The 25,866-nt window shown below is 44.8% G+C and overlaps 1 protein-coding gene across 1 annotated transcript in view; it reads left to right on the forward strand.

Moving 5' to 3' along the window:
- Positions 1-591: 591 nt before the first annotated feature.
- The window catches only part of LOC311101281 (paired box protein Pax-3-A-like), a gene marked incomplete at its 3' end in the record, with an annotated part of 34,633 nt that continues 9,358 nt past the window's right edge, over positions 592-25,866 (forward strand). Inside the window, exons 1-4 of the mRNA XM_084142411.1 lie at positions 592-892; positions 1,610-1,845; positions 2,434-2,563; positions 3,063-3,206. Coding sequence (XP_083998537.1) covers positions 808-892; positions 1,610-1,845; positions 2,434-2,563; positions 3,063-3,206 — 595 coding nt within the window. The 5' untranslated portion in view covers positions 592-807. The remainder of the gene's footprint in view (positions 893-1,609; positions 1,846-2,433; positions 2,564-3,062; positions 3,207-25,866) is intronic.

Raw genomic sequence — 25,866 nt, forward strand, 5'->3', positions numbered from 1 at the left:
ATTCCTCGAGGTGCACTAACTTTTGCAGAATTTGTGTTATCTTCAGGCCATGGAGTGAGAACAAATTGGTGCATGCGCTCGAGGAAAAAAATACCTTAAATTAAACACTGTTGTATGTTGAGCGATTAATCAATACGGCAACATCTAAAACTCTACGCATCTGTATATTTAATCGAATTTATGATCTGAGGTGATGTCACATCTGTCGATGAGATGATTGAAGACCGTTCCTCAGTCCTGTCCCAAGCAACGTCTCTGACAACAACTCGGAGGAAGAAAGTTTCCTGCACCGTCAGCCAATCATTACGCACGCGGAAGAGCCGGTTCTGCCTCCTCTAAACCAATCACAGAGCCTGGATCACTGACGGGAAAGAAGTACAGCACAACTAATAACTGTTCCTCTGGGTTTTGACCATCTTCTCTCACTCTGAACGTGTGTCAACAACAACAGCGACAACAACATCACTTGCATGATTCTTGATGACATCGCAGATTCCCTCACGTATCCAAATGCCTCTCGACTGGTGAAAAAGCAACGCATAGCCGCACTCTTCAGAAGTCTACCTCCAGTTTTTCCTGGTTAGGTAACTTGGGCTCTTTTCTTCGGGAGGCGGGAGTGTTTTTTTTCCTCCCGGGACGCTGGTTCCTGTCTAGTCCAGTGACTACCATATCAAGGCTAACCTTCCACGAATTGGAATACAGGGCATTTTTACTCAGAATTTCCCCCACTGGTCAAGCGCCATCGTCGGCAGCTCCCCGTTCTCCTCTCTGGCGGGAGGTTAGCTGAAGGCGTAGGGTTGTGGAGGTATGACTGCGTTGGCTGGGGCAATACCAAGGATGATGCGCCCTATGCTGGCTCAGAACTACCCCCACAGTGGTTTCCCACTGGAAGGTAAAATCAAAAGTCGAAACAACTTTTTGAGCACTGTTTGTGGGAAGATTTGGGCTTCGATGCGTAATAATTAAGGAGTGATTATTAATATAGGTTACTCTGTGAATTAAATTATGTAGCCTACCCCACAAGCCCCCCACCTTAACATAAACTTGGTCGTATCCAATTGTATTTTTTTTTTAAATAATACTTTGGGATTGACACGCTAAATTGAGAAGTAACACAATTAAAATGTAATGTTATTTTCATGTTTCATTTTTCATTTTTCAATGTTCTTTTCATTTCGGTTATCGGATGCATAGTGGATTGAACTGTTATCCTCGTCGTTATCATCTGGTTTGTTTTGTAGTCGTTATTGACATACCTTTTTGTATGTATCTATTTGTTTACAGGGGACTATTAATTTAAGTATTAATTGAATCATCTCCTAATCTCTGAAAACAAAGTATTTGTTTATTTACAGAATGTTTACAGGGTCATATAAGTAGGCTATACACCTCTCTATATTACAACATAACATATAGTATCATTACATAAGGCAACTTTTAAGGCCTTTTATTGTTACCAAACCTTTCAGTTTAAACGACTTTTATTTGTAGTAGCCTTGTGGTGTTATTAGTAGCCTATGATGGAATCAATGTTAGTTGTTGTGTTGTAGGCCTATAGTTTATAATCATGAAGCCATCTGGTGACCATTTTGTGTTTTCTTTTACTCAGTCTCTACCCCGTTAGGCCAAGGCAGAATGAACCAGCTCGGGGGAGTGTTCATAAATGGCAGACCTTTGCCCAACCATATCCGCCATAAGATCGTCGAAATGGCCCACCATGGAATCAGGCCGTGCGTAATCTCCCGTCAGCTCCGCGTCTCTCACGGTTGCGTTTCCAAAATCCTCTGCCGGTACCAGGAGACCGGCTCCATCCGACCCGGGGCCATCGGGGGAAGCAAATCAAAGGTAAAAGAAAGGGAGCATGAGCAGCTCTATGACTGGCGAAAGTGTTGGGTTTTGTAATGTCATTCATTTTATTCTTCTCTTAAAACTGTTTTCTCGAGGTATGACATGTTGGGTTAAAATGTAACAAGCCACAGGTTGGGAAAGCATGTAAGAGGCCTATATTGTGTTGCTGAGTGCAAGTAGACAGTGTAAGTAGATATGAGCTGTTTATTATTTCCTGAGTGGCGCAGTGGTCTAAGGCACTGCATCGCAGTGCTAACTGTGCCACTAGAGATCCTGGTTCGAATCCAGGCTCTGTCGCAGCCGGCCGCGACCGGGAGACTCATGGGCGGCGCACAATTGGCCCAGCGTCGTCCAGGGTAGGGGAGGGAATGGCCGGCAGGGATGTAGCTCAGTTGATAGAGCATGGCGTTTGCAACGCCAGGGTTGTGGGTTCGATTCCCACAGGGGGCCAGTATACAAAAAAATATGTATTCACTAACTGTAAGTCGCTCTGGATAAGAGCGTCTGCTAAAATGACTAAAAAAAAAAAAAAAAAAAAATTATGCCTTCATTAATTAACGATGATATGATTTGTCGTTTCCTTAGCAGGGGACGACGCCTGATGTTGAGAAGAGAATAGAGGAGTACAAGCGGGACAACCCGGGTATGTTTAGCTGGGAGATTCGGGATAAATTACTGATGGATGGGATATGTGACCGGAACACCGTTCCATCAGGTAAAAGGAAACGTCTGCATTCTGTCATAATTGCTGCCCATTTAAATGGGTGCAATCTTCACCTGCAGCCGTAGATTGTTCATCATCATCATGGTCATCATCATCACCATCATCATCGTCTTATTTAACATAATGGGCCTAATGTATTTTCCTTCTCAATAACCACATTTTACCATAATAAAAAACAGTTTACTCTGAAACGTAAACAACTGCTGAAAACTATGGCTGCGGGAAATAATAACTGTTATAATATAATTGCCATGTTAAGTTTAAGTTAAGATATAATCATAACAATTATTGCAATGCAATTATCGACGCTAAAGTCAATATATTTTTTTAATGGTGCATCTGTTGATAACAAGTTCTATTTATTTGATGCTTTATCACGGTAGATTAGAAGAAAAAGTAAAAGCAAATGAGTGCAGATTGTTGAACTTTTATTTCGACTTTTCCTGTTGATTATTTATTAATCAGTGCTTTGTAATTTCTTCGAACACAGTGAGCTCTATCAGTCGCATCATGAGGAGTAAATTCGGAGTGAAGGGAGATGACGATGATGATGAAGATGAAATCGAGAAAAAGGAATTAGAAGAACACGAACGGCGGGCCAAACACAGCATCGAGGGCATTTTAGGAGACCGATGTGAGTGCAATCATAAATGAATATATAACACATTTTCTCTCTTCTATAGACAACTTGCGTGAGGCAGTTACTTGTTGCATAAAGGTGAAGGCCCTTCATACACAGGCCTAAATGCTTCCACTGTGCACTTTAATGTTCTTTGAAACGGTGAGGAAACCTCTCGTTTATTCAAGTCAACAAAGATGGACAGATAAAGGTTTTCATCTTGTTTTGTGTAAGCTTACTGATTTTCAGAAATCATTCTTGATATGCTGACTCGGTGTTATTGGCTAGGCCTACATTTTCACCATGGGTGTCACCAGTCCTTACGGGTTGCCATTCATTTTTAGACTTTGTGAGGTAGATAGGCCTAGTCTGTCTTTTACTCTAAAACGTTTTAGTTGTTGTAAAGTTGTTGTTTTCGATGTGATGAAAGCACAGGGAGAGTGTCTTCCTTTGTCGACAGTCATAAAGTTCACTGGATTGTTTTGAATTCTTTATCGACCATATATCTCCTGCTAATGCTTGTCCCATGAGGCGTTACGATAATTCAAACAGCAGGTGATAGCTTTTGTGGGAAAGGGAGGATTGCCCCCTGTGTGTGTGTGTGAGTTTGAGAGAGAGAGAGAGAGATAATGAAAAAATGAAAAGTGAACGATTGTGTAACCACGCGTGCTTGCACAAAGTGGGCAACACACATGATATTTGTTACCGACAAAACGTAAGGGTCAGGCCTCGAATCAGTCGAATGTTCTTCATACAAAATATCCTATAGATTTATTCGAATAGCCTGTGCATATTCTACTTCTGCTACATGTATTTCCATTGTATTTATTTAATTGTTTATGCTAGACCACTTTGCTTGTATATAGGCTAGCCTTTACCTTGTAGGCCTACAGGCCTACTTTTTAAAATGTCTTTATCATACTAATAACATTGTTATTAGGCTTATACATACATTTTAATCGAGATGCACATAGCCCCGTTGTAATGTTTGAGGAAATATCCCTTATCAAAAGTATATAAAAAAGAACCAAAAAAGTTTTCAACCCCTAATTGTCATGGTGTATTTTAAACAAAGAAATCTCATAACATCCCTTTTTACGGTTTCCTACAATTTATTATGAACGAATTCGCAGGCCTATTCCATCTCAATGCAGCTGCTCTCTTTGCCCTACTGTAAAATGCAGGCACGGTGAAACAAATTAGAGGAAAAGACGGGGAGTTGGAGGAGACAAAACGTCCCAAATGAGTTGATCAAACATTTGTATAACAGTACCATCCCTCACAAAGCCAGGCCTCGAGCACACAATCGGACACTTGAGGATGAACTTGGGAGACAAAGGCGCGAGAGTCCATTGAGACTTACGCTTCGGTTACGCGCGGACAAAGCCTGGCTTCGCAGCAGCTTGGTCGCCATAAAAGAAGGCAACCTGTTTATAATTCAGTCAGAAAAGGAGAGGGAGCTTCCCAACAAAAGGCCGAGAAAATACATTATGAGCCCGCAATGAAGGATGAATTATTCAGGTCCGCCAATAGTCGCTGCTCCGGCTAGGTCTAGAGACTGTTCACCATGGAGAAATGGCCGTTTTTACCTACAAAATGTTTCTTTTGGAATCTTTTTAGGTCGTCTAAAGAAGCCGACTGCCATTCAGAACCTCTCAAGCCCTCTTTCACTCACTCACACGCACGCACGCACACACACACACACACACACACACACACACACACACACACACACACACACACACACAACTATAGTGTATAAGCCTAACTGATATTTAAAAAAAATACTTTCAAATCAGCTTAACACGCTGATTTAATGGCGAGATGAATTTTTTTTTTTTTTTTTTTTTTTTTTTTTTTTTTTTTTTTTGGAGAAGAACAGCGCCGGAAGAAGATGGCTGCCGTTTTACAGCCCTCTAACCAATTGTACTATTATGTGTGTTTTTCCGCGTTATTTGTAATTTATTTTGTACATAATGTTTATGCCATCGTCTCTTATAACCAAAGAGAGCTTCTGGATATCAGGACAGCGATTACTCACCTCGCGTTGGACGAACACTTTTTTTTCAACGAGGCGTTCGCGAAGGATATTCTACAGACTCCAGACAAGGCCCAGATCCCCGTCATTCGCGTGAGGAAGAGACGGAGATACCGTGGACGTAGGTCGGGGTGCCTTGTAAAGATCCGACGGCGAACGAGTAAACTGCCTCTCCCATCAATCCTATTAGCCAACGTTCAAGCTTTGGATAATAAAATGGACGATTTAAGATTACGGTTATCCTACCAACGGGACATTAAAAACTGTAATATCTTATGTTTCACGGAGTCGTGGCTGAATGACAACAATGACAACATTCAGCTAGCAGGCTATACGCTACATCGGCAGGACAGAACGGCAGACTCGGGTAAGACGAGGGGTGGCGGTCTCTGTATTTTTGTAAACAACAGCTGGTGCACAAAATCAAATACTAAGGAAGTCTCAAGGTTTTGCTCGCCTGAGGTAGAGTATCTTATGATAAGCTGTAGACCACACTATTTACCAAGAGAGTTTTCATCTATACTTTTCATAGCTGTCTATTTACCACCACAAACCAATGCTGGCATTAAGATTGCACTGAATGAGTTGTACAAGGCCATTAATCAACAGGAAAACGCTCATCCAGATGCAGCGCTCCTAGTAGCAGGGGACTTTAATGCAGGGAAACTTAAATCCGTTCTACCTCATTTCTACCAGCATGTTAAATGTGCAACCAGAGGGGAAAAAACTCTAGACCACCTTTACTCCACACACAGAGACGCATACAAAGCTCTCCCTCGCCCTCCATTTGGCAAATCTGACCATAACTCTATCCTCCTGATTCCTGCTTATAAGCAAAAACTGAAGCAGGAAGCACCAGTGACTCGGCTAATAAAAAAGTGGTCAGATGTCGCAGATGCTAAGCTACAGGACTGTTTTGCTAGCACAGACTGGAACATGTTCAGGGATTCTTCAGACAGCATTGAGGAGTACACCACATCAGTCACTGGCTTCATCAATAAGTGCATCGATGATGTCGTCCCCACAGTGACCGTACGTACATACCCCAACCAGAAGCCATGGATTACAGGAAACATCCGCACTGAGCTAAAGGGTAGAGCTGCCGCTTTCAAGGAACGGGACTCTAACCCGGACGCTTATAAGAAATCCCGCTATGACCTCCGACGAACCATCAAACAGGCAAAGAGTCAATACAGGTCTAAGATTGAATCATACTACACTGGCTCTGACGCTCGTCGGATGTGGCAGGGCTTGAAAACTATTACAGACTACAAAGGGAAGCACAGCCGCGAGCTGCCCAGTGACACAAGCCTACCAGACGAGCTAAACCACTTCTATGCTCGCTTCGAGGCAAGCAACACTGAAGCATGCATGAGAGCACCAGCTGTTCCGGACGACTATGTGATCACGCTCTCCGTAGCCGATGTGAGTAAGACTTTTAAGCAGGTCAACATTCACAAGGCCGCAGGGCCAGACGGATTACCAGGACGTGTACTCCGAGCATGTGCTGACCAACTGGCAAGTGTCTTCACTGACATTTTCAACATGTCCCTGACTGAGTCTGTAATACCAACATGTTTCAAGCAGACCACCATAGTCCCCGTGCCCAAGAACTCTAAGATAACCTGCCTAAATGACTACCGACCCGTGGCACTGACGTCTGTAGCCATGAAGTGCTTTGAAAGACTGGTCATGGCTCACATCAACAGCATAATCCCAGAAACCCTAGACCCACTCCAATTTGCATACCGCCCCAACAGATCCACAGATGATGCAATCTCTATCGCACTCCACACTGCCCTTTCCCACCTGGACAAGAGGAACACCTACGTGAGAATGCTATTCATTGACTACAGCTCAGCATTCAACACCATAGTGCCCTCAAAGCTCATCACTAAGCTAAGGATCCTGGGACTAAACACCTCCCTCTGCAACTGGATCCTGGACTTCCTGACGGGCCGCCCCCAGGTGGTAAGGGTAGGTAACAACACATCTGCCACACTGATCCTCAACACGGGGGCCCCTCAGGGGTGCGTGCTCAGTCCCCTCCTGTACTCTCTGTTCACCCATGACTGCATGGCCAGGCACGACTCCAACACCATCATTAAGTTTGCCGACGACACAACAGTGGTAGGCCTGATCACCGACAACGATGAGACAGCCTATAGGGAGGAGGTCAGAGATCTGGCCGTGTGGTGCCAGGACAACAACCTCTCCCTCAACGTGACCAAGACAAAGGAGATGATTGTGGACTACAGGAAAAAAAAGAGGACTGAGCACGCCCCCATTCTCATCGACGGGGCTGTAGTGGAACAAGTTGAGAGCTTCAAGTTCCTTGGTGTCCACATCACCAACGAACTATCATGGTCCAAACACACCAAGACAGTCGTGAAGAGGGCACGACAAAGCCTATTCCCCCTCAGGAGACTAAAAAGATTTGGCATGGGTCCTCAGATCCTCAAAAAATTCTACAGCTGCACCATCGAGAGCATCCTGACTGGTTGCATCACCGCCTGGTATGGCAACTGCTTGGCCTCTGACCGCAAGGCACTACAGAGGGTAGTGCGTACGGCCCAGTACATCACTGGGGCAAAGCTCCCTGCCATCCAGGACCTCTATACCAGGCGGTGTCAGAGGAAGGCCCTCAAAATTGTCAAAGACTCCAGTCACCCTAGTCATAGACTGTTCTCTCTGCTACCGCACGGCAAGCGGTACCGGAGTGCCAAGTCTAGGTCCAAAAGACTTCTCAACAGCTTCTACCCCCAAGCCATAAGACTCCTGAACAGCTAATCATGGCTACCCGGACTATTTGCACTGCCCCCCCACCCCATCCTTTTTACGCTGCTGCTACTCTGTTAAGTATTTATGCATAGTCACTTTAACTCTACCCACATGTACATATTACCTCAACTAGCCGGTGCCCCCGCACATTGACTATGCAACGGTACCCCCCTGTATATATAGCCTCCCTACTGTCACTTTATTCTATTGTATATATAGCCTCCCTACTGTCACTTTATTTTTTACTTCTGCTCTTTTTTTTCTCAACACTTTTTTGTTGTTGTTTTATTCTTACTTTTTTTGTTTAAAATAAATGCACTGTTGGTTAAGGGCTGTAAGTAAGCATTTCACTGTAATGTCTGCACCTGTTGTATTCGGCGCATGTGACCAATAAAATTTGATTTGATTTGATTTGATTTGAATTAAACTTATTGATAATGTGTTACTTTTCATTTTGGACATGCAGAGCATTGCCGACATAATGGTTTACGAAAATACTAACTTTTTGTGTATTATGTGCACTCAGGTTACACATTTTGTGCACACTCACATCTTTTACACAATGTTTAAAAGTTATAGTTTTTTTGTTGATGCGTCTGGTTCGTGATCTCAACACTTTTATATTAGCCTAAGTTTTTTAGTTAATGTAACTTAATAATTAATTTAGTCATGTTACAATTTCCAATGCCACAAGATAATAAATTATATTTTCTGTGTAGCAGCCTCATATGAGGCTTTGACAAAATATTATATCTCATAAAATGACAAATATTTTCCAAAATATATGCATAGCTACTTGATGGTTATTAATAATTTAACTCATAGGCCTAATATATATATATATAACATTTATTTATTATTTTTATAAGTACAAATTGTTGCACAATATATTTTTCTTACCAATATAGGCCTAATGATATAAATGTACAATTGGCTAGTAACATGTCTTTCTGTATGGTCTATTATTAAGTCTTTGATGCCCTATTCTTGCCCTCTTAAACATTAATAATGTCTTCTAAATGATTTGATATTGTGCTATGTCACATTTAATGATCGAGGGAGTGTATTAAAGACTCCTTTGGTGAATGGGGACCAATGTTCTCCCCCGAGAGGCGCGCTTGGCCTCGAGCGGCGGTCACAATGGAACTCGCCACTCGTCATGCGCACTGCTGCAATACTCACCCATCATGCTCTCACCCCCTTCCGCTCTCAAAATCTCTTCAAGCGGATTAAATCGAGCCCTTTATTTCATGTTACTTTCATCCGGAGAGGGAACCCGCCCCTCTCCCTCGGTTTCCTTCTCTTTCTCTCTATGCCTGCGGCTCACATTCGTTTAATATATATGGTTCATTTTCAGGAGTGCAACCGCTAACAAAAGAAAGTCAGTTGTTGTAGAAAAGTCCCTAAAATTAAGTTGTCCGTTAAGCCAATGACCCCTCTGATATTTGTCTTTATTTGGTTGCCAATAAATGTCACATAGTTTTATTAATTCCAAAATGTAGGCTATAAATTAATAATAATAAGCCTAATAGAGTATCAGTTTCCGTTAGAAACGTTGTCCTGTGCTCATTCGGGCTCGCTATACGTCAGTCAGTTTGGTATCCTATTTCCATTCATATCTGTCAAGTGTTCATTTTACCCTAAGGGTTAACGAAAAATGTAAATGACTTTTGCCAGGACAATGCTTTGACTTGAAACGGGCACACTTAACGTTTGCACTAATATCAGTTGACTCTAACTAATGCATGGTTTAGGCTATTATGCGTAGGTAATGAGAGTTGTAATGACCGCACATTCCAAATTGGTTGGTGTTTGGTTCTGAGGACTAAGCTATTGTGGCACTGTAGAGATTGGCTTGTATGGGATGCCAGCAACGTAATTTCTCGACCTTTTTTAAAGGACTTTTTGTTTTTTCGAGACCTGTGGTGTCCACTATTTTCGTGCGTTTTTTCAGTCAGGCCTCATTTGGAATGTTGTTTTTATAACCGCAATTACAATCTGAAAATGACTTTTTTTCAGCCAAGCGGGTCAAACATTGATGAAGTAGATGTTTGTTGAGACCATCGTTGTGCGAGGGAGGAGCACTAGTTGAGCCCCTGGTCGTTCAGATTTCATTGTCGTTTCCCTTAAGTGTCCACATCAAAGGCAGCTCGTTTGGATTTATTTGTCTATGGAAAAAAACAACTGAAATGTGTTTCGGAAATCTCAAGCACCCTAAATTGCAGTCTCGTGTCCCATCGTGACGCGCAAGTATTTCCTCACGCGCCAAATGTGCTTGGAATAAATGCTCGTGCAGTTTGACTTGAAAGTATACAGTAGGGCAGGCTATCTTTCTCAATTCATGTGTCAGAGAAAATCATTTCCACTTAGAATTACAATAGTTGAACACATTTCTGCCACTCTTTAGAAAATACTTTTCCATATGTCTAGTCAGTGCTCCAGTCTCACTATATGCCTACTGTGCATATTTGCTAATTTGGCACAGTTCCTGCATAACCATTAGCAGGGGTTGGATATAGTAGTTGCTCTGCCTTCCAGAATCTAAAAGGCTAACATTGAGTTAATTAACCCTAGAAATGGAGCTAATGATTGATAATGTACATAGCGGCCCTCCCCTCTCTCCTCCTCTCTCATATTTCCAGTGTATCTTCTTAACCTTACTTCGCTAATTAAAATTAGCCTGAATAACACTGATGATACATACAGAGGAGCCTTGTTGGACCAGCACATTTCCATTTATACCCACACACACACAAAATTCCCCATCTGAAAGACGAACAGTCAAAGGGGGATAACTTTATTTTGTGAAAGGGACTCCTGGAAAGGGCTAATTGAATAAGTCTGGGATCTTTGAAAACCTGCCATGGTGAGCGCAGTCATCATGTCATAATTAGGTTTATTGAGGCGCATTCTGCCAATCTGCTGCCATTCTCCCAGCCTCATTGTGCCCAGAGCCAGGCCAATAGCTGTAGGACAAAAGGGAACCAAGAGCTGACAATACATGAAAGGGCCAAAAGATTTAGCTGCTTTTGTCACAGAAACTGAGCAGGACTTTGTTTGTGTAAATAAAGTTGAGGATCTTGGGGTCCCCTGCTACTCAGGCAAAAGCTGGAGCTTCTATACAATTGAATATGTGGGCACACACTGGATTAGTGCCCGGAGGAGAGAGGGAGGGAGGGAAAGAGGGAGAGAGGAGGAGAGGGAGAGAGAGGGGGAGCGAAGAGAGTGAGCGAGGAAGAGAGATGGGAGAGGGGGGTAAAAGAGAAGGGTTTGAGAGAGTATTAGGGGTTAGGTTTGTGTATTTAGTGTGTGAGTGTTTGCAGAGTTATGTTCTGCATGGCTTCTGATGTTTGATTTGTGATGTTCATCATTGTCTTACAGTGGTATTGGAAGAGGGAGGGTGGTGAAGAGTGGTGAGATGAGGGTTTGCTAAGAGGCATTGAAGTTGGAAACCCTATACTGTAGCATAGATCCATGGTCAAGTTCCCATATCACCTTCCAATATACATCATATTGTTCCGGTTCTTATGTATTAAGGTGTTAAAGATGCTGCCTGCTGAGAATCACTTATCTTCACGGATTCAGTGACACTCCAAAGGCACATTCCAAATAATGGCTGATGCACGCATGTCACTGAAGCTTCACACAAGTCATGCATTTATGTTTTTGAGTGAAAGTTTGAGTTGTATGTGCATTTCATCTTAAGGAACAGAAGAATTAGACTATAGGGAAACTCAGTAAGATGACATGATTGAGTCCACTCATGGCACATTCCTTGTATACTCTTAAATAGACTTCACACTTTAGCTCTTCTCTGTGATTTTCACCTTGTAAACACAATCTCACAATTAAAATATCCAGCAGTAGATTCATCCCAGGGGCGCAATTTTGGTTTTAGAAGTGGGGGGGACATAATACAGTTGAAGTTGGAAGTTTACATACACCTTAGCCAAATACATTTAAACTAAGTTTTTCACAATTCCTGACATTTAATCCTAGTAAAAATCCCCTGTCTTAGGTCAGTTAGGATCACCACTTTATTTTAAGAATGTGAAATGTCAGAATAATAGTAGAGAGAATGATTTATTTTCTGCTTTTATTTCATTCATCACATTCCTAGTGGGTCAGAAGTTTACATACACTCAATTAGTATTTGGTAGCATTGCCTTTAAATTGTTTATCTTGTGTCAAACATTTCGGGTAGCCTTCCACAAGCTTCCCACAATAAGTTGGGTGAATTTTGGCCCATTCCTCCTGACAGAGCTGGTGTAACTGATGGCCACTCCAATACCTTGACTTTGTTGTCCTTAAGCCATTTTGCCACAACTTTGGAAGTATGCTTCCAAAGTCAAGGTATTGACTTTTACCCCCCTCTCCCATCTCTCTTCCTCGCTCACTCTCTTCGCTCCCCCTCTCTCTCCCTCTCCTCCTCTCTCCCTCTTTCCCTCTTTCCCTCCCTCTCTCCTCCGGGCACTAATCCAGTGTGTGCCCACATATTAAATTGTATAGAAGCTCCAGCCTTCGCCTGAGTAGCGGGGGACCCCAAATGGGTCCATTTGGAAGACCCATTTGCGACCAAGCTTTAACTTCCTCACTGATGTCTTGAGATGTTGCTTCAATATATCCACATAATTTTCCTTCCTCATGATGCCATCTATTTTGTGAAGTGCACCAGTCCCTCCTGCAGCAAAGCACCCCCACAGCATGATGCTGCCACCCCCGTGCTTAACGGTTGGGATGGTGTTCTTCGGCTTGCAAGCAACCCCCTTTTTCCTCCAAACATAACAATGGTCATTATGGCCAAACAGTTCTATTTTTGTTTCATCAGACCAGAGGACATTTCTCCAAAAAGTTCGATTTTGGCCCCATGTGCAGTTGCAAACCTTAGTCTGGCTTTTTTATGGCGGTTTTGGAGCAGTGGCTTCTTCCTTGCTGAGCGGCCTTTCAGGTTATGTCGATATAGGACTCGTTTTACTGTGGATATACACTGCTCAAAAAAATAAAGGGAACACTTAAACAACACAATGTAACTCCAAGTCAATCACACTTCTGTGAAATCAAACTGTCCACTTAGGAAGCAACACTGATTGACAATACATTTCACATGCTGTTGTGCAAATGGAATAGACAACAGGTGGAAATTATAGGCAATTAGCAAGACACTCCCAATAAAGGACTGGTTTTGCAGGTGGTGACCACAGACCACTTCTCAGTTCCTATGCTTCCTGGCTGATGTTTTGGTCACTTTTGAATGCTGGCGGTGCTTTCACTCTAGTGGTAGCATGAGACGGAGTCTACAACCCACACAAGTGGCTCAGGTAGTGCAGCTCATCCAGGATAGCACATCAATGCGAGCTGTGGCAAGAAGGTTTGCTGTGTCTGTCAGCGTAGTGTCCAGAGCATGGAGGCGCTACCAGGAGACAGGCCAGTACATCAGGAGACGTGGAGGAGGCCATAGGCGGGCAACAACCCAGCAGCAGGACTGCTACCTCAGCCTTTGTGCAAGGAGGAGCAGGAGAAGCACTGCCAGAGCCCTGCAAAATGACCTCCAGCAGGCCACAAATGTGCATTTGTCTGCTCAAACGGTCAGAAACAGACTCCATGAGGGTGGTATGAGGGCCCGACGTCCACAGGTGGGGGTTGTGCTTACAGCCCAACACCGTGCAGGACGTTTGGCATTTGCCAGAGAACACCAAGATTGGCAAATTCGCCACTGGTGCCCTGTGCTCTTCATAGATGAAAGCAGGTTCACACTGAGCACATGTGACAGACGTGACAGAGTCTGGAGACGCCGTGGAGAACGTTCTGCTGCCTGCAACATCCTCCAGCATGACCGGTTTGGCGGTGGGTCAGTCATGGTGTGGGGTGGCATTTCTTTGGGGGGCCGCACAGCCCTCCATGTGCTCGCCAGAGGTAGCCTGACTGCCATTAGGTACCGAGATGAGATCCTCAGACCCCTTGTGAGACCATATGCTGGTGCGGTTGGCCCTGGGTTCCTCCTAATGCAAGACAATGCTAGACCTCATGTGGCTGGAGTGTGTCAGCAGTTCCTGCAAGAGGAAGGCATTGATGCTATGGACTGGCCCGCCCGTTCCCCAGACCTGAATCCAATTGAGCACATCTGGGACATCATGTCTCGCTCCATCCACCAACGCTATGTTGCACCACAGACTGTCCAGGAGTTGGCGGATGCTTTAGTCCAGATCTGGGAGGAGATCCCTCAGGAAACCATCCGCCACCTCATCAGGAGCATGCCCAGGCGTTGTAGGGAGGTCATACAGGCACGTGGAGGCCACACACACTACTGAGCCTCATTTTGACTTGTTTTAAGGACATTACATCAAAGTTGGATCAGCCTGTAGTGTGGTTTTCCACTTTAATTTTGAGGGTGACTCCAAATTCAGACTTCCACGGGTTGATATATTTGATTTCCATTGATAATTTTTGTGTGATTTTGTTGTCAGCACATTCAACTATGTAAAGAAAAAAGTATTTAATAAGATTATTTCATTCATTCAGATCTAGGATGTGTTATTTTAGTGTTCCCTTTATTTTTTTGAGCAGTGTAGATACTTTTGTACCTGTTTCCTCCAGTATCCTCACAAGGTCCTTTGCTGTTGTTCTGGGATTGATTTGCACTTTTCGCACCAAAGTACATTCATCTCTAGGAGACAGAACGTGTCTCCTTCCTGAGTGGTATGACGGCTGCGTGGTCCCATGGTGTTTATACTTGCGTACTATTGTTTGTACGGATGAACGTGGTACCTTCAGACATTTGGAAATTGCTCCCAAGGATGAATCTGTCAATGGCGACGTGTATGCGGTGAGTGAAGTCAAGCGCAGGACACTGAGATACTAGCAGACGTACTTTACTAAATGTAAAGAACATGCAAAAACCAAAACCTCCTAACAGGGAGGAAAACAAAATACAGGTATACGACAAACAGCAATGCCGATACAGCCTCGACACAAAACAATAACACACAATTGCCAAACGAGAGACATGGGTAAATATAGGGACTACAATCAAACATAATAGCGAACAGGTGTAACCACTCAAGACAGAACAAGACAAACACCGAAACATCGATCGGCAGTAGCTAGTACTCCGGGGACGACGAACGCCAAAGCCTGCCCGAGCAAGGAGGAGGAGCAGCCTCGGCAGAATCCGTGACAGAATCTAAAAGGCTAACATTGAGTTAATTAACCCTAGAAATGGAGCTAATGATTGATAATGTACACAGCGGCCCTCCCCTCTCTCCTCCTCTCTCATATTTCATATTATACTTAACCTTACTTCATCTTGGCTGATTTCTTTTGATTTTCCCATGATGTCAAGCAAAGAGGCACTGAGTTTGAAGGTAGGCCTTGAAATACATCCACAGGTACATCTCCAATTGACTCAAATGATGTCCATTAGCCTATCAGAAGCTTCTAAAGCCATGACATAATTTTCTGGAATTTTCCAAGCTGTTTAAAGGCACAGTCAACTTAGTGTATGTAAACTTTTGACCCACTGGAATTGTGATACAGTGAATTATAAGTGAAATAATCTGTCTGTAAACAATTGTTGGAAAAATTACTTGTGTCATGCACAAAGTAGTTGCCAAAACTATAGTTTGTTAACAAGACATTTGTGGAGTGGTTGAAAATCAAGTTTTAATGACTCCAACCTAACTGTATGTAAACTTCTGACTTCAACTGTATATATATATATATATATATTTTAATCCAGTCAGATAAACACTCCAAACAGCTTACCCGACCGCCTGGAGGCATCTGCATGGTCCTAAAGCACACCGTTGCTTCATTTTGTATCACATTCTAATGATAAAACTGGGGGGGGGGGGGGGGGAGGGGGGGGGGACAAAAATGCAATTTCAGAATGTGTGGGGGGGGGGGGGAGGGGGGGGGGACAAAAATGCAATTTCAGAATGTGTGGGGGGGGGGGACATGTCCCCCCGTCCCCAGTGAAAGTTGCGCCCCTGATTCATACATTCATAAAGGTAGCTCTTTCAAGACAGTTATAGAAAACGTGACAACTTTGACATCTTCGGTTCTTACATCTTGTGTTCTATACGAGAAGCTGTAAATAATATTAATTTCTGGCACGTTAATGGTTGTCGCTACGCTCTCTAGCAACGATCAAAGTAGGGCGAAGAAGCTCTATGGAAAATGTACAATATGTGAGTGTGTCTGGAACATGAAAATGATTAGAGTGTTGAGTGCCCGTTCATTGTTTGTTGTTTTAAGGCTTAGAGCGTCAGAGAAACAGAGTTAGACTGGGTCTATAGAGAGTTAGACTGAGGTTATATAGAGTTACAGTAGACTGTGGTTATATAGAGTTAGACTGAGGCTATACAGAGTTACACTGAGGTTATATAGAGTTACAGTAGACTGTGGTTATATAGAGTTAGACTGAGGCTATACAGAGTTACACTGAGGTTATATAGAGTTACAGTAGACTGTGGTTATATAGAGTTAGACTGAGGCTATACAGAGTTACACTGAGGTTATGTAGAGTCAGACTCAGGCTAAATAGAGTTAGACTGAGGCTATAAAGGGAAAGGAAAGGGAAAGGGGGATACCAAGTCAGTTGGACAACTGAATGCATTCAACTGAAATGTGTCTTCCGCATTTAACCAAACCCCTCTGATATAGAGAAAAATGGCGACTGCCCTAAATAACATGACCATCCGATGATGGGGAATGTCAGTCTGTCTGAGGAATGTGTCACTCAGTGTGTCCCTGGGCACAGGGGGCAAGGGGGAGCACCAAATCACTCTCACTAACCCTCGCCTCGGGCTCTCTCTGTCCTTTTCCTCCTCTCCTCTCCTCTCCTCTCCTCTCCTCTCCTCTCCTCTCCTCTCCTCTCCTCTCCTCTCCTCTCCTCTCCTCTCCTCTCCTCTCCTCTCCTCTCCTCTCCTCTCCTCTCCTCTCCTCTCCTCTCCTCTCCTCTCCTCTCCTCTCCTCTCCTCTCCTCTCCTCTCCTCTCCTCTCCTCCTCTCCTCCTCCCCTACTCCCCCTCCCCTACACCCCCTCCCTTACTCCTCCGCCTCGCATATTTCTTTTAAAAATAATGCAGTGCATGATGACATTCCAAGCATAAAAACATAGTTATCTGCAAATGAATGGGGGCTCTATGCTTCATTAAAACCTCTTTCTCCTTTCACACCCCTATTGTGACCCTCTGATATCAATTCAAAGGGCAATTAATGAATGCAGGCCAACTTTGAAGTGGGGGGATTGGAGAAGGGGGAGGGGCTCGGGGCTTCCTCCTTTAGCCCCTTCAGCCCCTCTCGCACCCCCTTCACCCGTGATGGACTTGCCACATTCAGCCGAGCGCGCCAAAAGATGGTTTGAAGTGAATGAAAGAGTGAAAAGGCCTGTGAAAGTCAAGGAGAATGGCTGCCATAGAATAAGCTCTCTTTATCTGATGGAAGTATTCCACCAAACCCAACGGCTAGAGAGAGAGAGAGAAGGAAGGGGGTGAGAGGTTGTTTTTACAAGTGTGTGTGAGTGTGTGTGCATGTGCAGAGGAGGGATTGGGGGTGTCAAAGCTGTGGAACGCAAGGCAAAGGCAACTGAATGCAGTGGTTGAACAAGGAAAGGCAGACAGGGAGTTGTCAATCACTTGACTGAGGTAGGGGTATAAGGCTCTGGACAAAGCAGGGGCAGGGGCAGGGGTATATTGCTCTGGACGGGGCAGGGGTAGGGGTATAAGGCTCTGGACAGGGCAGGGGGCAGGGGTATATTGCTCTGGACGGGGCAGGGGTAGGGGTATAAGGCTCTGGACAGGGCAGGGGGCAGGGGTATAAGGCTCTGGACGGGGCAGGGGCAGGAGTATAAGGCTCTGGACAGGGCAGGGGGCAGGGGGCAGGGGTATAAGGCTCTGGACAGGGCAGGGGTAGGGGTATAAGGCTCTGGACAGGGCAGGGGTAGGGGTATAAGGCTCTGGACGGGGCAGGGGTAGGGGTATAAGGCTCTGGACAGGGCAGGGGGCAGGGGTATAAGGCTCTGGACAGGGCAGGGGGCAGGGGTATAAGGCTCTGGACAGGGCAGGGGGCAGGGGTATAAGGCTCTGGATAGGGCAAGCTGGGAGGGAGTTCACCTTGCTCTCAATAGTAGAACCTAGAAACGACAATATAATGTTCTTTTATATTGTAAGGAACTATAACTTGTTGTTACTATACTATTACCATGTTATTAACATTTAATTACATGGCGTAATGTAAAGCGCTACCAACAGTCAAAGATGACAAGAGCTTAGCTGTTTTTGACCTTTTAAAATTTACGGGACTTCTTAAAAGAGAGTCGCATTGAGTTAACTCCACAGTGGTCAGTCAGTCTCTTCCTGTCAGACCAGGCTAAGTGGGGTCAGAGGTCAACATAGGGTCATTCTCCATCATCCCTACAGGAAACAGGGTTACAATCATATTTGGGTCAACATGACAGGTAACAGCTTCCTGTTGTCCCGCCACAGCACAGACTCTCATAACTCACATTGCTGTCTAGAGGTTTTCTCTCTAGAGGTTTTCTCTCTAGAGGTTTTCTTTAGAGGTTTTCTCTCTAGATGTTTTCTCGCTAGAGGTTTTCTTAAGAGGTTTTCTCTCTAGATGTTTTCTCGCTAGAGGTTTTCTCTATAGAGGTTTTCTCTCTCAAGGTTTTCTTTAGAGGTTTTCTCTCTAGAGGTTTTCTCTATCGAGGTTTTCTCTCTCAAGGTTTTCTTTAGAGGTTTTCATCATTTGAGGAGCGCTTGGTCGCTTTGTCTTCTTCAGTCTTTCTTTTCTTGAAGCTTGATGAGGTTATGATTTATTAGTTATTCTTCCTCTCTGACTACATAATCTCTTTCTCACACACGCACGCACACACACACACACACACACACCCTCGGTGACAGTACAGACAAACACACAGCGCTCTTCACACACTCTCAATTACAGGGCAGCTGTAGAGGTCGGGGCTCCTCCTTAGCAAGTCAAGTGAGCACCCCCCAACTCCTTTAACAACATGCTAGAGGCGCAGATGGGCCCATAAGCTATCAATTAACCATTATCCTTCAGTCCTTCAGGCATCTGCCCAGTCTTCTATGTACTGTTTAATGCAGTTGGGCAGTCACTTAGTCCCCCGGCCCCTGAAAAGGACCAGCATCACTCCCCGCCCAAATAAGTGCTTCATTTGTCTCCTCTGCCTTTGGTTTTGTTTCGGAGGGGGGCACATGTCACTGGCTCAGTTACCCTCTTCATTTACCCACCACCCCAAGAGAACTTCCATGGCTGTACCTGCCGTCCGTCCAGTAACCCCCATCAGAATGCTGTAGACAGAAACACATATGGTCAGCCACCCCACCCACCAACCCACCATGTAGCTCCATACACTCAGTGCACCCCGCCTCCATCTCTCTGTGGACATTTTAAAGCCTTTTTGTCCCCACTCGCAGTCCCCACAAAACCACGCTGTACGATTTCAAGGAGCACAGTCTGTTTCAGTTAAATCCTCTATTCTTTACCCTCCTTGGGAATGGGGGGAGTCATTTTTTGCTCTTTTGGCTCTCTTCAGGTTGTTTTGGCTCAGGCTGCTATGTGCTGTATGCCTCTCAGGGCTACAGTTTGGTTAAATTAAACAGTTTTCTTTTCTCTGCTACTCCCCTTCTCTCTCTGCGGCTTAAAGCAGCAATGCTCTGGCTCCCCGGCGGGCCCAGCCCAAGCCAGGCTTCTTCTCTGGGTCTCTGACATTCAGATAGCTTTACCCTTTCAAGGATTGCACTGTGTCTTTTGGGGTTTTACAAACTGGCAAGCCTACGGGTCCAATCCCACACATACTGTAAACCCACTCCCCTCACAGCTGAGTCCAATCCCACACATACTGTAAACCCACTCCCCTCACAGCTGAGTCCAATCCCACACATACTGTAAACCCACTCCCCTCACAGCTGAGGTGAAGTAAAATACATGGAAAAGTACGTTTGAATGTTTAGCTGTAGTATGAATAAAACATTTAAAAATACAGTTTATGTATACATAAAGAGAGATATGTGAGATTGGGTGGATAATTTGATTGCAAAGGCTATTCAGCAGTGCCAAATAAAAGCGATGAGATCTATGGATAGGAGGCAGCGGGCGGCAGCTTGGACTAACGGGGCACTCAGAGACCACAGGTTTACAGAACAGCTGTAAAGGATCTGATTTTCTCTCCCCTCCCTCACTTCATTGCTGTGTGCCGAGTTTACTAGCTCGGAAAAATAAGCACATTCATCCTGTTATACAATTATTTTTGTTTGTTTTACGTGGAACTATTCTTAACTCAGGAGTAATAATGACCAAAGTAGTATCAGGGAAAAATTGTCAACTCATTGCTGTGTGCTTAGCTGTAAATATGTTGAATGGATTGTTTCATTGTATTCATTTGTTTGTGTGCCCAATGTGTGAAATAGAGAATATCTATGTCAAAATTAGAATGTGCTGAAAACGCAGCAAGTACATGAGTTTATGAGTGAGTGTGTGTGTGTGTGTGTGTGTGAGTGAGTGAGTGAGTGTGTGTGTGAGTGAGTGAGTGAGTGTGTGTGTATGAGTGTATGATTAAGTGTGTGAGTGTGTGTGAGTGAGTGAGTGAGTGTATGTGTGTGAGTGAGTGAGTGTATGTGTGAGTGAGTGTATGAGTGAGTGTAAGAGTGAGTGAGTGAGGGAGTGAGTGAGTGAATTTATGAGTGAGTGAGTGTAAGAGTGAGTGAGTTTGTGAGTGTATGAGTGAGTGTGTGAGTGTATGAGTGAGTGTGTGAGTGTATGAGTGACTGTGTGAGTGTATGAGTGAGTGAGTGAATGTATGAGTGAGTGTGTGAGTGAGTGTATGAGTGAGTGAGTGTAAGAGTGAGTGAGTTTGTGAGTGTATGACTGAGTGTGTGAATGTATGAGTGAGTGTGTGAGTGTATGAGTGAGTGAGTGTGTGTGTGTATCTTCACACCACCAGAGTTGCCATAGGGCTGACAAGGCTCATTAACCTAGAAATTGAAGGATGGTCTATGTAATGCATGACTCAGTCCCTAGTTTCACAGTCTACAGAAGCCTAGGCGCTTGTGTGTGTGTGTGTGTGTGTTGCTCAGGGGAGGTGTGCTTTCTTCCCTATCACCAGGTACACCTTTGTCACTTCAACCCCGCCACTTGGTGACATGTCTCTCTCTCTCTCTCTCTCTCTCTCTCTCTCTCTAAGACCCACACTATCTCTCACAAACACACTGACACACACAACAACAACATCAACAACAACACCAATGACACAAATGCACAGTCATAGAAGCTTGATTGTGGTAGCCTACATTTGAATAGGAGAAGAATAAAGTCCTTCCTCTACCCCTCAGGTGCTCCCATGGTCCCCTCCGGGCTGCAGAGGAAGGTTTTGGGGAACCCCCCCAGCTGTGCCCCCCCTCGCCCCTCTCTGGCCCTCTTTGTGCCCCCCGCTCCCCCATGGGGCAGGTGACAGGCCCCTCTGTGCGGGCTGAGGCAGCCATGACGGATTCCACAGATGGAGCGTGCAAATCACCAGCAAAGACCTCAGCCTTAGAGCAACAAAGAGAGAGAAAGAGAGAAATATGGGGAAGAGAGAGAGAGAGAGACAGAGTAGGCAGAGAGAGAGAGATGGGGACGAGGAGAGAGGGATTGGAAGAAGGAGACAAAGAGTCTGTGAGCGAAAGAGAGGGTGAGAGAGGGAGGGAGGTCTAGGTGGTGTTTAGTTAAAGAGAGTTGCTCTGAAAGGAGTGTTCCAAGTTGGTCGGTGAGTTTGGTCGCTGTATGATGTGTTTTCAAATTTCTGGTATGTTTGATCTGGATGTGCAGAAAAGGAAGAAAGACTAACATATTTTTATAGTCAACTAGATTAATGTCCCTAAATAGTTTTGTCACATGAGAGTATATATCACGACGGGACTGCAGACCTACAAGAGGCCATAATGACACTCCGTTTGAAAGACAACGTTCCCTAGGATCCCCAAAGCAGACTGGTCATAACCCATAGGTAATTCCAAAGTAATTAAGGATTTTCCCAACGACTCGGCATTCCCGGAATCTAAATCCCTGTGAAATTCTTTGTAACGCTGTTGCATGCTGGTAACTGTGGGGAAACTAATCATTCCCTATGGGCCTCCAGGAGCTGAAGCTACAAAGGCTCCTCTCTGTTTTTCACCAGCAATCCTGTTTCAAATAATGCCCCCCACTCCAACTCCTCCACACCCCAAATTCCTACCCCACCAGCCACCACTACCACCACCACCACCACCTAAAAAACCTCCACCCACCCTTTGGTTTCTCTCTATAATAAGACTTTGCATTTGTTGTTTGGTTAGTGATGTGGCTTGAGGATGTTTAGAAGTCAGGAATTAAAATATTTGTTCTACTGGAAGCTCACAGAGCGAAAGATTCATTAGGCAGTTGGAGGTAGTAAAGTTGTAGTTTCCATCTTGATTCATTGTAATGGTCTTAACCGTGACTGGCAGCCATTTTAAATCTTGGTTCTGTTTTGTGTGGATGGGAGCAGCTGAGAGGCCTGTATGTGTGAATGTCAGTTGCTGTAAACAGAAATAGAAAGTGGTAGCATTCTGTTAAAGTGCAAAAAATTATAATCTTCCCAAATACCCAAAGGCATCGTCTCTCCCTCCCCCTTTCTTTCTCTCGCTCCCTCTCTCACATTGTTTGTTTCTTTACCAATTTGCTCTTAATGCATCATGAGTTGGCTCCCACTGTCATTGGTGTTGAGAAAGGAAAGCGTTGAGGGGGGAGTGGATCAGTTTCACATGAGGAACCCCAAGCTATTTGGGTTTTCTTGTATTTTATTGTTGGTTCTGAGTGGGACTAATACAGTGTTGCACAAAAACTTCCCCTCCGCTCCAGGGAATTCATTAAGCGTAACACAAAGTCGGCGCGCCAGCCTCAATGAACTTCTGTTCTGAAGTAGCTAAAGGCCTATTTGAACTGCCAGATAGGAAACCAGCCCATTAGCTTAAGAACAGAGTACACAATAGTATTAAAACTGATCTTACTTTAACTTGAAAAGTAGACATACAAAAGCTGTCAAGTCTCATATCATCACACTAACTCAATCAAGCTGAAGCTTCCACTCAGTGACCACTTCAATGTCTGTCTGACTGTGTGTGTGGTTGTGCGTGTGTGTGCGTGTGTGTGTCTGTGTGTGTACAAAATAGAGCTGGGATGATAAACCAAACATTATGGACACCGATCACTTATCACAGGCATTTTGCTGATATCATTCATTACGATAAGTAGCCTATACTAGAGGAATGTGAAGTTTGAAATGAAATACGTTTGCTAATATGGGTGATTGTTAATGGGAGTTTAAAGGCCCAGTGCAGTCAAAAACATGATTTTTCTGTGATTTATATACACTACATGACCAAAAGGTCAGAGCTCTGTGCAGGCCAATCAAGTTATTCCACACCGATCTCGACAAACCTTTTCTGTATGGACCTCGCTTTGTGCATGGGGGCATTGTCATGCTGAAACAGGAAAGGGCCTTCCCCAAACTGTTGACAGAAAGTTGGAAGCACAGAATCATCTAGAATGTCATTGTATGCTGTAGCGTTAAGATTTCCCTTCACTGGGACTAAGGAGCCTAGCCCAAACTATGAAAAACAGCCCCAGACCATTATTCCTCCTCCACCAAACTTTACAGTTGGCACTATGCATTGGGGCAGGTAGCGTTCTCCTGGCATCCGCCAAACTCAGATTCGTCCGTCGGACTGCCAGATGGTGAAGCGTGATTCATCACTCCAGAGAACGCGTTTCCACTGCTCCAGAGTCCAATGGTGGCGAGCTTTACACCACTCCAGCTGCTCGGCCAAGGAAACCCATTTCATAAAGCGCCCAACAAACAGTTATTGTGCTGACGTTGCCTAATTTTTTACATTTACATTTTAGTCATTTAGAAGACGCTCTTATCCAGAGCGACTTACAGTTAGTGAGTGCATACATTATTTATATTTTTCATACTGGCCCCCCGTGGGAATCGAACCCACAACCCTGGCGTTGCAAACGCTATGCTCTACCAACTGAGCTACATCCCTTCCAGAGGCAGTTTGGAACTCGCTAGTGAGTGTTGCAACTGAGGACAGGCGATTTCTACGCGCTACGCGCTTCAGCACTCAGCGGTCCCGTTCTGTGAGCTTGTGTGGCCTACCACTTCGCGGATGAGCCGTTGTTGCTCCTAGACGTTTCCAGTTCACAATAACAGCACTTACAGTTGACTGGAGCAGCCCTAGCAGGGCAGAAATTTGACGAACTGACTTGTTGGAAAGGTGGCATCCTATGACGGTGCCACGTTGAAAGTCACTGAGCTCTTCAGTAAGGCCATTCTACTGCCAATGTTTGTCTATGGAGATTGCATGGCTGTGTGCTCGATTTTATACAACTGTCAGCAACAGGTGTGGCTGAAATAGCCGAATCCACTCATTTGAAGTGGTGTGCACATACTTTTGTATATATAGTGTATATATTTCTACACTATGAGGTTGGAATAATACTTTTAGTGTAAGAGCAATTAGGAAAGACCGCCTGAAATTTCAGCCTGTTTTGATGGGATGAAGTTTTGGCCTACCTGGTGACATCACCAGGAGGTAAAGTAGTTAATAGACCAATAAAAAAGATAGTTCCAAACCTCTCTGCCAATAACAGATAGTTTTCAGTTTTCCCCTCCCCACTCAGACCCCTCCCAGACAGTCCTAAGAAGCTATTTTTGTTTATTTTTGACCATTTTAATTGAAAACAATCACAGTAAGGTACTTAATTGTTACTCAGAAAGGATTTGATATTGAGGTAAAAAAACGGCTGCATTGGACCATTAAAGGATAATTGAAAAAAACTGTGGTGCACATTAATGTTATAAACGTGTCGTTCTATATATCAATATTGCATAAATTCAGGCAATTTATCGCAATATGGATGTTTGTCCATATCGTCCCGCTCTAGTACAAATGTGTCTGTGCCTGTGTATGCTTATGTGCACAGAGACAGACGCAGGGACACTGAGGTGCAGAGTAAAGCTGGGTGTTGGACACACAATGGCCTGTGGTCACCCTGGCCTGAGGCGAGTCTCTGATCTCTGGGTCTCCCTGGCCTTGGGTCTGTCTGTCTGTCTGTCTGTCTGTCTGGCTTGGCCCTGCCCTAGGTTACCACTGTGTTACCACTGTGTTATCGCTGGGCCGCAGCTTTAGAGAGCCTTGCCAATTCACTGCCTCTTCTGCTGAATTGGCTCTTAAAGGGCCAGCGTTTCTCTCTGAGCAAACAAGACCAGCATGCACCTGCAGAGTGGTGTAGAGGGGGGTATATGGGGGGGGGGGGGGGGGGGGGGGGGGCTGCTGCCCAGTCACTCGCTCCATCCCCAACTGCTACTGGGGCTCCAGAAAGACTGCAACTGTAGACAATGCAGGTTCCCCCTACACTCTCTCTCTTTCCGTCACTGACCCCCCTTTCCCCCCTTAAAAAACGAACGGTCCCTGGATCCAAATTAGGCCTTTGTGTGGCGCTTAGTCCTCTCAATCCCACTGCCGCTGCGCCTGGGGAACCTTGTCCTGTGGGATTATTTATAAAAGCACACAGAATTCCCCTCTGAATGGAAGTCTGTTGGTGCACAAGACAAGAGGGGGCATTGGGAGGGATGGGGGGCATTGGGAGGGCGGTGGTGGCATTGGGAGGGATGGGGGACATTGGGAGGGATGGGGGGCATTGGGAGGAATGGGGGGCATTGGGAGGGATGGGGGGCATTGGGAGGGATGGGGGGCATTGGGAGGAATGGGGGGCATTGGGAGGGATGGGGGACATTGGGAGGGATGGGGGACATTGGGAGGGATGGGGG

Source organism: Coregonus lavaretus, assembly GCF_964263955.1.
Source record: "Coregonus lavaretus genome assembly, chromosome: 26".
Classification (NCBI taxonomy): domain Eukaryota; kingdom Metazoa; phylum Chordata; class Actinopteri; order Salmoniformes; family Salmonidae; genus Coregonus; species Coregonus lavaretus.